The following is a 16189-nucleotide window of genomic DNA, read 5'->3' as shown; positions in this document are numbered from 1 at the left end:
GGCCGCTCCACTTCCAGGGAAATAAAGGGGGGGTGTATAGCGAGAACCAGGGAGATGCACGCCCTAAGAAGACATTTTCGAACACAGACGTTCCAGATAGAGAATTTAATTATTGTGTGTCCTTAAATATCTGAACCGGAAAGAGTGGCTTGGGGGAAACGTGCAAGAAGCATTTAATTACCCCCCAGTGATTTTCTCCATTTGGTTTTTCCTCCCCAGGCTCTTCCAATGGGACAGCCTCGCTGCGGCCTCCTGCAGCTCCTCCTCCCTGCCGGGCCAATGAGGCACGAGGGGCGGGGAGTACCGCTGGGCCTGCGGAGACTGCCGGCCCGGCTCGCCCGAGCTCGCCCGCTGCTCGCCAGCGCCTGGAAGGAGGAGAGAATTCGAACGCTTCCGCGGTTGGCTACTTAGTGTCCTAGTCGCAAGTTGCCTAACATTGCGGCTGGCTTTCCTAATACGTACACGTCGTTTCTTTTAGTACTCCCGAAGACACAGAATAGCCGTCAAGCTGGCGGAAGCAATGGTTCACATAAAGAAAGGCGAGCTGACCCAGGAGGAAAAGGAGCTGCTGGAAGTCATCGGAAAAGGTGTGGGTGCTGGGCTGCGCCGGGGGCTCTGCCTGCCTGGCCCGGGAGGGGGGAGAGGGGCGTGGCGGAGCCCGGGCGGCGCCCCAGGCCCGGCTGACCCCGGGTTGCGGTTTTACGAGGTTGACACCCTACCATCGGGAAACAGCGCTCCTCCCTGCGGTCTGGGACGAGTTGCGGGGGCGGAGAGGTGGGGAGGGAGAAGAGCAGCTGGGACGAGAGCGGAGGTTGCAGACATTCGTCCTCTGAATCAGCTTTTAGAAGGCGCCACCTTTGCGGGCTCCACGTCGGCTAATAAAGAGCCAGCCGGGGGTGGGGCCTCAGAATGTGCACTCTTCAAAACTCCTCAGGTGAATTGACCGGAGTCCGCCTGGGCGATCGTGGCCGGAAAGTTTCAGGCTCTTAGACCGGTATCTACAGGGCCATTTCGACTTCCGGAGGCCGAATGATCTGGATCCCTTGGCTGTCTCCGCCCCCTTTTGGGGCGGGTGGAGAGAGCTCCTAAGGAGCAGGGTTCTTTATAAGAGCACAAAACGACATCTGTAACTTGCCGCCTTGAGGCTTCTGCCTGCAAGGCCTCCCTGACATCCTTCCAGAAGCCCCCGACCGCCGCGGAAACTCGCGCGAAAGCGAAGGGGTTGAGGAGGCGTCCGCACCGCTTGGCGCTCTTGGCAGGGCTGCGATCTTGTAATCGCGCTCTGCGCGCATTCTCTTCCATTCTCCCAGCGCGAGTCCCACTTCCACCGCTCCTGGTGCTAGGGAGGGAGACGCAGGCCCCGGGGACGAGCCAGAAGCCATGTGTCCCCTCAGTCCCCCAGCGGATATCCCCGAAGAGTTTACTACTAAGTCCCGTTACCTGGCAGGTGACAACAGCATGAATCGGTTGCTTCTAGAGCACTGTCACCTCGCGGGGATGGGGATGCGTGGGAACTGCGGGCGTTGTTCACGTGGCTGTTTTAAGCTCGAGAATGAGCTTGCCCTCGATTGGGATCGGCACAGAGGGTGGTCATAATAACATAAAAAGCTTCCCAATTTCCAGTGTTTCTAAATAACATGGCTCAGATCTGGACCTACAGAGAGAGAGGAAGGCAAATTTTATACTGACAAGGAAAGTCTACTGGGAAAAGAGAAAAAAATCGGATTGGTACTCAACAGGTGCTGATGACCTGAGCCCACCCGATATGACCTCAACAATTTTAAGTCAGTCACAGCCCTATGTTTCTCATGATAAGTGTTCTTTGCCCAGAATTTGTGGGACTTGGAGTTAGTGCAGTGTGTTTGTTTAACATGGTTCCCGCTGACCTATTTGGCATGCAGTCTTTCTGTTCTGCCTATCTCTGGTTAATTTCTCCGTGCCTTTGGTGGCTCTGGGATTCAGCTCACCAACCATGTGAGTCTCAACTCTGTGCCAGGTACAGTGCTGGGCAAAAAAGGAGACAAAGGATCAATTTACAATCCACCAGGGATGCAAATGCTGTTTTTAAGCAGTCCAGGGCTATCACCTTCTCGCAAAAGTGTAAACAAGAGAGCAGTTTTGTAAAGTCAGTCTCTGAAAGGCGCAGATGGGTGTGTGTGTGTGTGTGTGTGTGTTGGAGGGAGGGCGGGGAAGGGGAAAGCTTGGATAAATTATTGGGTGTCCACTAGTTTTTATTTGTAAAGATTAAGTGAAACGACTGATGTGAATTTAGCCTGGTTATCCCTGTGACTTTTTTTTTACTGGGCTCACATTGTTCAACAAATTACATAGACCCTCTTTCAGCTATTTATTTGGTGCAAGCTGATGAGAAAAGAAGTGAGATGGACTTAGTATGTGATACATTCTTGTCAAATGGGACATCACCATACTCTTAAAAAAGAGTAATGAGAAAACTGTAGCTGACCTTTACTGACTATTATCATGGGTCTGGCATAATTCTTAGCACTTAACATTTATTTGTGCATTTAATCTTCATAAGCTAGGAATACAGGCTTCTCTGTAGCTCAAATGGTAAAGAACCTGCCTGCAATGCAGGAGACCAGGGTTCGATCCCTGGGTTGGGAAGTTCCTTTGGAGAAGGGGATGGCAATCTACACCAGTATTCCTGCCTGGAAAATTCCATGGACGGAGAAGCCTGGCAGGCTACAGTCCATGGGGTTGTAAAGAGTTAGACACGACTGAGCAACTAACACACATAACACTTTACAACATTTTAAATGAGTTAGTATACATAAAGTATTTAAGATACTGTGTTGGCTATGATTATGGTAAATATGGCAGTCTCTATTTGATAGATAACAAACCAAGGAATTGAAAAGTTAAGTAGCTTGCCCAATGTAACACAGGTAATAAGTGGCAGAGCAGAGATATCCTCTGGCTTACAGTTGTAGAAATATGCTGGACTTGAAAACAAACTAAACAAAAAAATGAAAAAATGAAATCAGCACCATAGCAGTCCATACCATATCTTACTCACTTTGAAAGGTAATTGCATTAAAATATTATCATCTGTCAAGTTAAATTAATTTTAATTGTAAGTGATTTTGTAGTTTTGTGTGCAAGTGGCTCAGGGGTGAAGAATCTGCCTGCCAAGCTGAAGACAGTGGGTGTAATACCTGGGTGGGAAGATCCCCTGGAGAAGGAAGAAGCAACGCACTCCAGTATTCTTGCCTGGGAAATCCCATGGACTGAGGAGCCTGGTGGGCTACAGCCCATGGGGTCCCAAAGAGTTGGACGACTTAGCAACTAAACAACAATTTGTAAAATAATTGTTGGCTTATAGCCAAACAGAGGTCATAAACAGAGTTTATATTTGTACTCATAAGAAGCATTTTTTTGTTTAAAGAAGTGAGTACGGTTCTGATATTTTTCCCCTTTTTGGTACATTTCTAGACTTTGAGAAGCACTGGATTAGTCAGTACTAGTTTGTGAAATTAACAGTAAATTTCTAGTCAAGTGTGACCTGTCACCTTGGCCAGTCTGAAATAAGCTCAGCAAAGTTTTGAATGTCTCCATCCTGCTAATCACTGCCCTCCAAAAGTTAAGCAGATTGTAAGGGGGACTTAGAGCCCAGAGAATACCACATATGGCACTGGACACTTTAAGAACAAGTTCTTCTTTTGAGTAAATTCGTATGCTAGCTACTCTACAGGTTGTTTATTTGTTGGAATGCCAAGAAGAAGTTCCAGATGAAACTGAGAAGCTGTTTCTCACTGCTGCTGCTGCTAAGTCACTTCAGTCATGTCCGACTCTGTGCGACCCCATAGACGGCAGCCCACCAGGCTCCGCCGTCCCTGGGATTCTCCAGGCAAGAACACTGGAGTGGGTTGCCATTTCCTTCTCCAATGCATGAAAGTGAAAAGTGAAAGTGAAGTCGCTCAGTCGTATCCGACTTCACGACCCCATCGACTGCAGCCTACCTGGCTCCTCTGTCCATGGGATTTTCCAGGCAAGAGTACTGGAGTGGGGTGCCATTGCTGTTTCTCACATATCCATTTAAATTTTAGTCACTGACGGCATCCATTTCACAACATTTCAGAAGAGAAATGAAATCACTGAAGCACAGTTAAGTGGCTTATATTACTTGTAGATTGAGCCATTCTTCCAAGTTCTGATATCTTTTTCACTAAACACTGAGGAAGCACTGTTTCAAAATAAATGAAACCTCCTTTAAGAATATAAACCAGTTTCATTACTTATCTTGTTTAGTACTTGAAATCCCTGGAGTCAGTATTGCTGATTTCACAAGAAAGTAATGTGCTTTCTTTTCTTTTTCTCTTTTTCCATTATTTGTGTTAAAGGAGCTATGAAACAGGCTTGAACAATAAGGTTTATTCTACCGGTCTTACTGGAGTATAATTTAAGTATGATAAACAGTGCATATTTAAAATGCACATTTTTTAAAAGAGTTTTGACATAAGTATACATCCACGAAACCTTCACTGCAATCCACACAATGACTAGTTGAGTTACCCCAAAAGATTCTACATCCCTTTTGTAATCTGCCACTCCCTCCAACCCTGTCTCTAGGCAACCACCGACAGGTTTCTGTCACTATTGGTTAGATTGATTTATTCTAGAACTTTATAAAAGTGGAATTATAAAATAAGTACAGTAAATACTTTTTTTTTTGCATGACATCTTTCACTCAACATCATGATTTTGAGGTTCATCTGTACTGTACCAACAGTTTGTTTTTTATTTTCTTTTATTCCCCATGTATGGATGTATCATTATGTGCTTATCTGGTCACACTTAGGGACATTTCAGTTGTTTCCAATTTGGGACTGTTAAAAGATCCTGCCCTAAGGTCCTGTGGAGTTAATACAGTTATTTCTAGTGCCTCTGGTATATAGAAAGATTCAGTTCAGTTCAGTCGCTCAGTCGTGTCCAACTCTTTGCGACCCCGTGGACTGCAGCATGCCAGGCTTCCCTGTCTATCACCAACTCCCAGAGTTTGCTCAAATTCATGTCCATTGCGTCAGTGATGCCATCCAACCATCTCATCCTCTGTCGTCCCCTTCTCCTTCCGCCTTCAATCTTTCCCAGCATCAAGGTCCTTTCCAGTGAATCTGTTCTTCGCATCAAGTGGCCAAAGTATTGGAGTTTCAGCTTCAGCATCAGTCCTTCCAATGAATATTCAGTACTGATTTCCTTTAGGATGGACTGGTTGGATCTCCTTGCAGTCCAAGGGACTCTCAAGAGTCTTCCCCAGCACCACAGTTCAGAAGCATCAATTCTTCAGTGCTCAGCTTTCTTTATACTCCAGCTCTCACATCCATACATGACTACTGGAAAAACCATAGCCTTGATTAGACGGCCCTTTGTTGGCGAAGTAATGTCTCTGCTTTTTAGTATGCTGTGTAGGTTGGTCATAACTTTTCTTTTAAGGAGCAAGCATTTTTTAATTTCATGGCTGCAGCTACCATCTGCAGTGATTTTGGAGCCCCCCAAAATAAAATCTTTTATCATTTCCACTGTTTCCCCATCTATTTGCCATGAAGTGATGGGACCGGATGCCACAATCTTAGAAACAACTTTTCTGAATGTTGAGTTTTAAGCCAACTTTTTCACTCTCCTCTTTCACTTTCATCAAGAGGCTCTTTATTTCTTCTTCACTTTCTACCATAAGGGTAGTGTCATCTGCATACCTGAGGTTATTGATACTTCTCCTGGCAACCTTGATTCCAGTTTGTGCTTCGTCCAGCCCAGCATTTCACATGATGTACTCTGCATATAAGTTAAATAAGCAGGGTGACAATATTCAGCCTTGACGTACTCCTTTTCCAATTTGGAACCAGTCTGTTCTATGTCCAGTTTTAGGTGTTGCCTTTTGACCTGTATACAGATTTCTCGGGAGGCAGGTGAGGTAGTGGTTTGTTGTGTTCTACACAGTCAAAGGCTTTGGTGTAATCAATAAAGCAGAAGTACATGTTTTTCTGCAACTCTCTTGCTTTTTCGATGAGCCAGTGGATGTTGGCAATTTGAAAAAGATTCACGTCTCCTAATAATCAGTTATAGCATAGAGTTCAAAAACAAATTTAAATTCAAATACATAGAAACCGTTAACTATTTGACTGGGCTGGTTTTACAACCTCTGTGGGCTTCCTTGTATTCATTTACAAAACAGCTCTTTTAGATACTGTTTTTTTTATGCAGTGATTCATAATCCTAACTTAAGGACATTTGGTTACAAAGTCTAAAAATAGATAGGAGTAGGAGAATTTAGAAACTTTACACTTAAACAGTATTTCAAAATGCATGTTGTAATTAAAAGTCTATTTTAAAATACATTTATAACTATGTGTCTATGTCCATTCTAAAGGAGATCAATCCTGGGTGTTCATTGGAAGGACTGATGCTAAAGCTGAAACTCCAATACTTTGGCCACCTCATGCAACGAGTTGACTCACTAGAAAAGACTCTGATGCTGGGAAGGATTGGGGGGGGGAGGAGAAGGGGACGACAGAGAATGAGATGGCTGGATGGCATCACCGACTCGATGGACATGAGTTTGAGTGAACTTCGGGAGTTGGTGATGGACAGGGAGGCCAGGCGTGCTGTGATTCATGGGGTCGCAAAGAGTCAGACACGACTGAGCGACTGAACTGAACTGAACTGATCTATGATTAAATCTGTATCCATGTATTATTTTTAAATCCAGACACTTTATTTTATACATGTTTTTACTTACACATAAATGTTATGGCAACTAACAAGCTAAATAGTTTTTTTTTAATACTTAACTTTGATATAGATTCCTCACAAAAAGATATTCCTTTTGGGAAGTAAAGTGAAAGTCAGTCAGTCATGTCTGACTCTTCCAGGCCAGAATACTGGAGTGGGTAGCCTTTCCCTTCTCCAGGGGATCTTCCCATCCCAGGGATCTAACCCAAGTCTCCCACATGCAGGTGGATTCTTTACCAGCAGAGCCACCAGGGAAGCCTAAAACTCACACATATCCAGATCTCATGACCATCTGATGGATTGCTGGGAACAGAAATGTCATGTTTGTTTCTCCCTTTTTGTCTGTTTTGGCTACTTCTTGTCCTCAGTGAGACCAGTAGTCCCAAACTAGAAATTAGGAGTGTCACAATAAATTTTATTACGCTGCTCTAAATACAAATAACAGGAGCATCTAGTGTGCACGGAAGTGGTACTCTCTGCCCTACGCCAAGACAAGCCCTTAGTCCTAAGAGCCATATGGGATGGATGTTATTATTTCTGCTTCACCAATGGGAACACTGAGGGTTTTATAGGTCTTGTTCATTTTTATGATGCTAAAAGGTCTGGGGTGTGGTATAAGAGAGGGCAGTAACAGTGAGACTGTCACACTTACCATCATCTCTCTCCTGCTAAAATGCTGGTCCATCCCGATAAGTTATCAATCCCACCCTAATGGAGCAGGTTAGGTTGTGTTTTCTTTTCTGGAGTAATTTGGAGAAAGTCTTACAAGGGAACCAAATCACTAAATATTATTTTCATCATTATAGGTCTGTTCATTTTTGTTTCCAGTGAAATGTCTCATTTCCTATCCCCCTTTTAGTACCACATTTCTTCATCTTAAGAGTTTGTTAACTGAGATTTAACACATTTCCTTCCCGAGGAAAGCAATTAATCTTTTAAACTTAATTGCAAAATACTGTTTGAGACTCTCCTATATGCACAGTGAAGAAAGACCAAAAAAAAAAAAAATCCTTCTGCGTTAACAATGCGTTTCCCATTTCCATGCTGTTGTAGACTTGTACAGTTTCCTACTAATGTCATTAAATTAGGAACACAAATTAGAAATCATCAGAAGAATTAGAAATTCTCTTCTTGGGGGTATTGTGCTCATCTGTTTTCCAAAATCTGTTTTTATTCTCTGGATTCCCAAACCGTTTTAGGAAAATTTTCTAACCGTGGTCCCTGCATTTCAAAAGACTAACTGGTATTCCATGGCAAGTGAGTGAATGCCTCATCATTTTTTTTTTTTTAATTGCCCTGTGACTGGACAGATTTAACATGTATTGTTAGCCCTTGGGCTCAACTTTTATAGAATTACCGGCCTGTTCCCTAACATGAGCCAAGTGTTTATGATTGAAATTCCCATCTTCCCCCTAACATATAGCAAGCAGGCTTTGGCATGGTCACAGTCCCCATAGTATTCTCCCTTTACTGCATAAACATCTCTTGGTTGGATGAAAAGTAACTTCAGTTATTCCTCAGTGGATAATGAAGTTCAACTGAAGCATCTTCCTCAGTTAACAAACTCTTAAGATGAAGAAATGTGGTCCTAAAATTAGGATGCTGGAGTTCTAATTCCTTTCCAAAGATGTTTGAGTCTCTGGTGAGAAACCATGAGTGTGGATAAGCTTCTGTACAAAACCTGCTTGCATGATTGAAGGCTTTCCCCTCTCCCTCTGTAGCTGTAGCCATTCAACCAGGGATACCAGCTCCCCTCAGATGGACTGCAGGATCAGAAAAATGAATAGCTGTCATAGTCCAGGGCCTTGTAGATCACTCACTTGACATTTCCCCAGGTGAGCTACTGCAGTATTGGAGAGTCTAGGAGACACTTCTGTGTCTCCCCCCTGTTGATGAGGACTGTTCAGATTATGTGCCTAAGAAGCAGATCAGGTAGAAAGAAGCAGGCTACACTCGATTCTGCTTTCCACCTTTAACTCTGGAAGAACTGCAGAGTTCAGCATATTCTTGAACTATAATTCTAAATTTAAAAAGAAGAAATAATTCCTCATTGAGAATGCTTCAGTTCTTCTATGCCCTTTCAGAGGAGAGACTTAGTTCAGCCTTTCTCCCTGAGAACGTGCAATTTCATTATCCTGTTCCCCTTCACACAAGAAATTTTTTGGCAGAACATGTGGTTGGCTTCTACTAATGATGATAATAGCAACATTTTCTCCTGAGACTACTTGCTTCTGTCAGTATGTCTTATGGATGGCTGGAAAACTTGACAGTTGTGGCCCAATTATGGCTTATTTACAAATTTACAGAAACTGACCTTTAGTTTTATATCAGATGACTTTCAGTACGAGAGTCTGAATCCTGGCCATAATGGCACTTTTATATAGTACTAGGCTTTAAAGATAATGTTTACCTCAGCATTTCCAAACCAAGAATTCTATTACAAGCATGCCATCAATTCACAGGGCCTAGTGGTGACAAGGTATATAAATACTGACTGTATTTTGAACCCCAGTTATTACATTGACTGCAGTTTAAGCTTTAGATGGTGGGTTGGATTAGATGCCCTTTAAGATTTGTTTCAGTATTAAAAGTCTTATGCCTTGTGGTTTTTGTATTACTGCCAAAAGGAAAATGTGGCCAATTTAATATACTCTGAGGCCAGTGGAAGTAAAAGCAAGATGGAGCTATTTTAGTCTCTATGAATCTGTTCTTGGGAATAATTACTTTGTGGAAGAAATACTATGTGATTGATGTTTTATTTCTTAACAACCTAACCTGACTCATCTTAGTTTCACAGATGATCCTTAAAAGTTTGTTTCCTTGGTGTTAGATTCTTTTCTAAAGATAAATAAATTTTGCATTTTCTTTTTTTTTTTAAGGTACTGTCCAAGAAGCTGGAACATTGTTAGGCAGCAAGAATGTTCGTGTCAACTGCTTGGATGAGGTAAAATTTAAAATGTTTAATAAGATGTTTTACTTCCTATGAGAATAGATCATGTATAAAATCTACTAATAAGAGTTGTTTTCTAGTATTTGTCCTCAAGTCATATTAAGCTCTAAAGCAAATATCAGCAAGACAGGTTGCAAAAGACAAATAGCATGTAAAAAATGTTTAATTTTATTGGTAATCAAACAAGTGACAATTAAAGCAATACTATATCATTTCTTATGAAGTATGGGAAACACTGGACTTATATATGCTAATGGATTAGGTATAAATTGACGTCACATTCTGGAAAAAAATTTTAGAATATTTCTCGTTTTTAAACATGCATACCTTCGATCCAGCAATTCTCCTTCTAGGGAAGGTTAACTGAACCTAAACTCTACATTATAGAACAGTTGCTATCCAAAATAACTTTCTGAGATGATGGTACTTTCTCTTCCGAGCTGTCCAGAATGGCAGCCATTAGACGTGTGTGGCTAGTAGCTACACTGTTATGCAGGACAATTCTACTACTATAGACGGTTAACTGAATTTCTGTTTCTCATGCAGAAAAGAGCGTATTTTGTTAACCCTTTACCCACACATGGATAGCAAAATTAATATCAGACAAAATAAAGCTAAAGCAAAACACACACAAAAAAGATGAAGACTCTTTGCTATAGATCATTAATAATCCTCCAAGAACATGACAGCCTTAAGCCTTCACTAATAAGCCTATAAACTTTGAGGTTCATAATGAAAAAGATGGAAATCAAAGGAGAAATTTGTAAGACCACAAAAGCATCTTCTGGTTAAGTAGAAGTATTCAAGGGTTGGAAAATTGGATAACCTAACAGTCTCTGCAGTGTGTATAAGACAGAAATAGTACATCTCCATTTTACATAGAACACTGATAAAAATTTGCCTGTGAATGATACTAATTTGTACAGGAAAATTTTAGCTAATTTTGAACAACTTCACCAAATGTAATATAACACTAAAAATAAAAATTTGATCCAAATAATAAAACGTGTAACCTGAATGCTTGTTAAAATTCTGAATAATTCTTGGCTAAAGGAAGAAATAGAAGTAGAAATTGCCTACTATTTACAGCTGAAAACACAATATTTATCAAAAGCTACTGGTGATCAATGGAGAAGGAAATGGAAACCCACTCCAGTACTCTTGCCTGGAAACTCCCATGGAGTCACTAAGGGTTGGACACTACTGAGCAACTTCACTTTCACTTTTCACTTTCATGCATTGGAGAAGGAAATGGCAACCCACTCCAGTGTTCTTGCCTGGAGAATCCCAGGGACGGGGGTGCCTGGTGGGCTGCTGTCTATGGGGTCACAGAGAGTTGGACATGACTGAAGCGACTTAGCAGCAGCAGCAGCAACTGTTGGTCAAAAACTGGTGTCATGTGGCCAAAATCATATTCAGAGGAAATTTTGTAGCATTTATTATTGTATTTTAAATCTTTGTGGTGTTCTGAGCTTTCAACTCATGAAATTAGATGAAAAATAGTATACTCAGAAAATATAGGAAATGAATTAAGAAAATAAAATAGAAATAAAAAATTTAAAAAGTCATTAAACATAAGCAACAAAAGAAAAAACAAAAATGAAAACCTTTGTACTTCAAACCACACCATCCAGAAAAGTAAAAAGAAAACCCACAGAATGGTTTTATAGATCCTACCTGGTAAGGAATTTGTAACTGAAATGTGTTAAGAACCCCTACAACTCAATAATAAAAATTACAAATCACCCTATTTAAAAATGGGCAAAGGATCTGAATAGACATTGCTCCAAAGAAAACATACAAATGGCCAATATGCACATGAAAAAATGCTCAGAATTAGCTGCCAGGGGAATGCAAATCAAAACCACAGTGAGAGGCTACTTTATACCCACTAGGATGGTGAAAATAAAACAGATGATAACAAGTATTGGTGAGGATATGGAGAAACTGGAACGCTCATGCTTTGCTGGTGGGAATGTAAAATGGTGCAGCTGCTCTTTAAAATGGGTTGACAGTTTCTCAAATGGTTAAACATAAGAGTTACCATATGACACAGCAATCCTAGGTATATAACTAAGAAAAATAAAACATGGCAATATAAACATTTTGAAAATGAATGTTTATAGCAGCATTATTCATAACAGCCAAAGTGCCAAAGGTGGAAACAGTTCAAAACATCCATCAACCGATAAGTGCATAAACACAGTGTAGTATATCTATGCAATGGAGTATTACTCAGTTATAAAAAGGAAAGACATCCTGCTGCATGCTACAACTTGGTGAATATCAGGCAAAATTCTGCCAAGTCAAAGAACCCAGTCAAACAAGACTGAATATTATACGATTCCATTTATAGGAGAATTCAGAAATGAGCAAGTCCAGGATACAGAAAGCAGATTCATGGTTGACTAGGGCTGGGTGATGGGATTGGGTGGGGGCCAATGAGAATGACTGTCAGTGGGCATGGTGTTTCTTTTGGGTATGACAAAAGTGTTCTAAAATTGATTGTGGTGATAGTTGTACAACTCTGAAAATACTAAAAATTATTTAACTGTAACATTAAATGGGTAAGTCATATCACAATGAAACTGTTAACAAAGAAAAGATAAAACAAAGTTATCAATTTAAGACCCCCCCTGCCCCTCCAAAAATAGATAATTAGGAAAGTAGAAGCAAGAAAATTATATGTATAAACACCAAGGAAGTAAGTGGGAGTATAACTGCAGTGAGAAAAAAAAAATTGTCATAACTTCGTGTAAACTAATCCACTTGAAAACCTATATGAAAGTAGTGATTTTGTAGAAACATGAAAATGAACATATTCATCTCATATAGAAGTATAAAAATAGAAAATAAAAGATTTGTGTAAATGTATTTAACTGCCAGCTACTTTTTAAAGCTACAGACCTGAGTAAGTTTTACAAAATGTTCAAGGACCATTTAATTCTCATTTTACACAGATTGTACCATTAATTCATAAAAATATGGGCAGATGCCCAACTCATTTGATAAAATAATCTTAATGCTGATGCCAAAATAGGAAGAAGCCCAAGCAAACTGTGGGCTCAATGCACTTTGTAAATAAGGATTCAGAAACACTATATAAAATACTAGCAACTTTATACAACAGTGTATCAAAAGAATAATAAGACTTAACAAAATAAGGTTTCTCCAAGGATGACAGGATGATTCAGTTTAGAAAATCTTATGTAAATCACTATTTTACAAAGTAAAAGAGAAATACATAGATCATCTCAGTAGATATTATAATGTATTTGATAAAATTTAGCTACTGAGGGTAAAAATTCTTTAACAGATTAAGGTAGAATGACTCTTCTGTAGCTTAATAAAATAATAAGTTTCTGGAAACCCTCCACAAGCACTGGCATCCTATTTAATGTTTAAAACATTAGACACACTCCTATCCTGTCCTACCCTGTATATGTTTAAACTTGGAGAAGGAAATGGCAACCCACTCCAGTATTCTTGTCTGGAGAATCCCATGGACAAAAGAGCCTGGTGGGCTACCGGCCATGGGGTTCACAAAGAGTCGGACACGACTGAGTGACTGACACACACTAGGAGCGCTTAGATCAAGACAAAGAGGTCCTGCACATTCTGCAAGTGAGCTGCACACAGGTTTGGCCTCCTTGGTATTCCTCCTAGGTATTCCTTGAACACAGAACACCAAAGAGTTTTACTCTTGCAGTCTCTTTACTGGAGCATTCTTCTCTGTTCAGTTGTTGAGTTGTGTTCGGCTCTTTGCAACCCCATGGACTGTAGTGCACCAGGCTCCTCTATCCACGGGATTTCCAAGCAAGAATACTGGAGTGTGTTGCCATTTCCTTCTCCAGGGGATCTTCCTGACCCAGGGATCAAACCTGCATCTCCTGCTCTGGCAGGAGGATTTTTTACCACTGAACCACTCAGGGAGCCCATTCTTCTTCTAGTTACTCAATATTTACATCCTTCCTCCAGGACTTTGTTCAAAATGCCACCTTGTCAGAGGCATATTCTTTGACTGTCCTTTTAAAACTAATAACCTCCTCTAACCTTCTGGCATTCCCTCTCCCGCTTATGCAATGTTGTCTCCCTATAGGACTTATTATCACCATCTGCCTTGTCACCCCTACTAAAATTTAAGTGCCCAGGACTTAGACTTCAGGGGCTTGGGCTTTGTTCATTGCTACCCACAGTGTAAAGGTTTGTCTGACATAGCTTAGGCACTTGGCAAGTATTTGCTGAATGAATGCTTTTTTAATGATAATAGAATTATAACTTAGTAGACTAATATTGATGAATTCTTTAAGAGTTACAAGAAACTTTAATTATTTTTAATGTCATCATATCTAAAGTTTTTAAATCTACTCCCTTATCATTTTCCCATTACTACTGTCAAAAAACTTGGACTACTCCTAAATTGCCTCTTGTACAACCTCCCAATAATTTTCACATCAACATACCTCTGATAATATTGAGAACTATGTTCATAAGAATAGTCTAGAATCATTAAAAACAACTCAAATTATGTTAGTTTTCTAAAATTTGCCAAAAACGAGATTATTTTAGAGAGATTTTCACCCAAAACAACTGAAATTCTAGCACTCAGAGAGTCTCTTCTGGGTTCTGAGAAAATTTACTTATAGGAAATAGCTCATTTATTTATCCACTAAATGGTTTTGGATCCTTAACATATAAGGTTGGATGTTCATTGGATATGGACAAAACATGTGGAGACTAAACAGTGTGGCCTGGTGTAAATACTACTTATCATTTCTCCATATTCATATAATCATATATTTGACCAAATCTTATTCATGATTAAAATATAAATGTGATTTTGAGGCTCATTGTTTTAAAAATGAGGGCACTCTCATATGTTTCCTGCATCTTGTTTTTCTCATTGGCAGTAGTGACTCATGAAAATTTCTTCAATTCAGTAGATACAGATGAATTCAATCAGTACATAATAATATTCCATGTTGTGGATATGCAGTATTCTACTTTCCCCTGGATAAGCGTTCTATTTATTTTAAAGTTTTTCCTTACTTTTTTCTTTTCTTTTGTAGTGCGTTTATACCTGTTCGTTCCATTTATTTCTCCAAGAGCAGCATGTAGGCGAAATGAGAACTCTGATAAATTTAGTTTCAGTTTTGCCCTGGCCATTTTATTAGTTAAGCGAAGTTGAGCAGTTCTTCTCTGAATCTGTTTGCTAATCTGTTGAAAAGCTCAGGTAATGAAACTATCTTTTTTCCTCAGCAGTTTATAGAAGATCCAAGTGGGAAGTGAGTATAAAAATGTAGATTATAAAGATGATTTTATTAATTCATTTTATTTTGTGTTCTAACTGAATTGCATAAATTGTTCATAGGCGGGGGAAAGGTAAATAAGTAAAATTAATATTTTCTTCCCTTTCTGTTAAAGAATGGAATGACTCCTCTAATGCATGCTGCATATAAAGGAAAACTTGATATGTGCAAATTACTTTTACGACATGGAGCTGATGTAAATTGTCATCAACACGAACATGGATACACAGCCCTCATGTTTGCTGCACTTTCTGGTGAAGTTTTAGCATTTATTCTAATACATTAATTATAGTCAAATTTGTTATAAGTATATGTATATTTTTTAATTAAGTGCATTTTTGTTGTGGTAATTTTAAGATCATGTCTTATGGAAAGACATGATGGGAATTGGTTTTGAAAAGGTACAATGTATGAAACATGTTATATAGTTAATTTGGTGATGTTTCTTTAGTTATTTGAATCGCCTGATTCTGTTGATGGTATGCTTTGTTTAGAGTCATGAAGCTTGATCTGTTATTCTTACAAGTTAGTTCCTTTGATGTTCTATAGTTTTATATTTTGAAGTAATACTGAAGCTTTGTTGTTCTCTTGACAAAATAGCTGCTATGATAGAGCAGTTTGCTTCACTGACATTTCTGTATGAAATAGGATGATCTGTTTAGAAACTTACTCTGATTCATGTTTCTTACAATTTGTTGAATGAAGACAATTTGGGAAGTATCTAAAATTAAGTGGAATTATCTGTACTTGTTACAGTTTTTAAGAAAATATGTAATATAATATTATCATGCTTTGAAAGCAGTAATCTGTAGTTTTTTTAATCCTGGAACTGGAAGGTGTTTCTAAGCATAACATAAAATATAGACTTCAAAAAGGGCAACAGTGCCTAATTTGATTACATAAAATCTTAATATTTCCATATGTAGAAAATACCCTACATAGAGTTAAAATATAAATTAAACAATATGGGAAATAGTTATTACATGTCTTAAAGGGTGTTCAGTTCAGTTCAGTCACACAGTCATATCTGACTCTTTGCAACCCCATGGACTGCAGCACGCCAGGCTTCCCTGTCCATCACCAACTCCCGCAGCTTACTCAAATTCATGTCCATAGAGTTGGTGATGCCATCCAACCATCTCATCCTCTGTCGTCCCCTTCTCCTCCTGCCTTCAATTTTTCC

General features: G+C 39.7%; 1 protein-coding gene across 1 annotated transcript in view; it reads left to right on the top strand.

The window, feature by feature from the left end:
* Positions 1–191: 191 nt before the first annotated feature.
* The window catches only part of ANKMY2 (ankyrin repeat and MYND domain containing 2), a 46611-nt gene continuing 30613 nt past the window's right edge, over positions 192–16189 (top strand). The window contains exons 1-3 of the mRNA XM_055420528.2: positions 192–587; positions 9627–9691; positions 15122–15260. Of these exons, the coding sequence (XP_055276503.2) occupies positions 521–587; positions 9627–9691; positions 15122–15260 (271 nt within the window). The 5' untranslated portion in view covers positions 192–520. The remainder of the gene's footprint in view (positions 588–9626; positions 9692–15121; positions 15261–16189) is intronic.

This window comes from Moschus berezovskii, chromosome 3 (assembly GCF_049115385.1).
Source record: "Moschus berezovskii isolate FMDL1 chromosome 3, NW_MosBer_1.0, whole genome shotgun sequence".
Classification (NCBI taxonomy): Eukaryota; Metazoa; Chordata; class Mammalia; order Artiodactyla; family Moschidae; genus Moschus; species Moschus berezovskii.
This window is presented reverse-complemented; position numbering and strand designations above follow the sequence as displayed.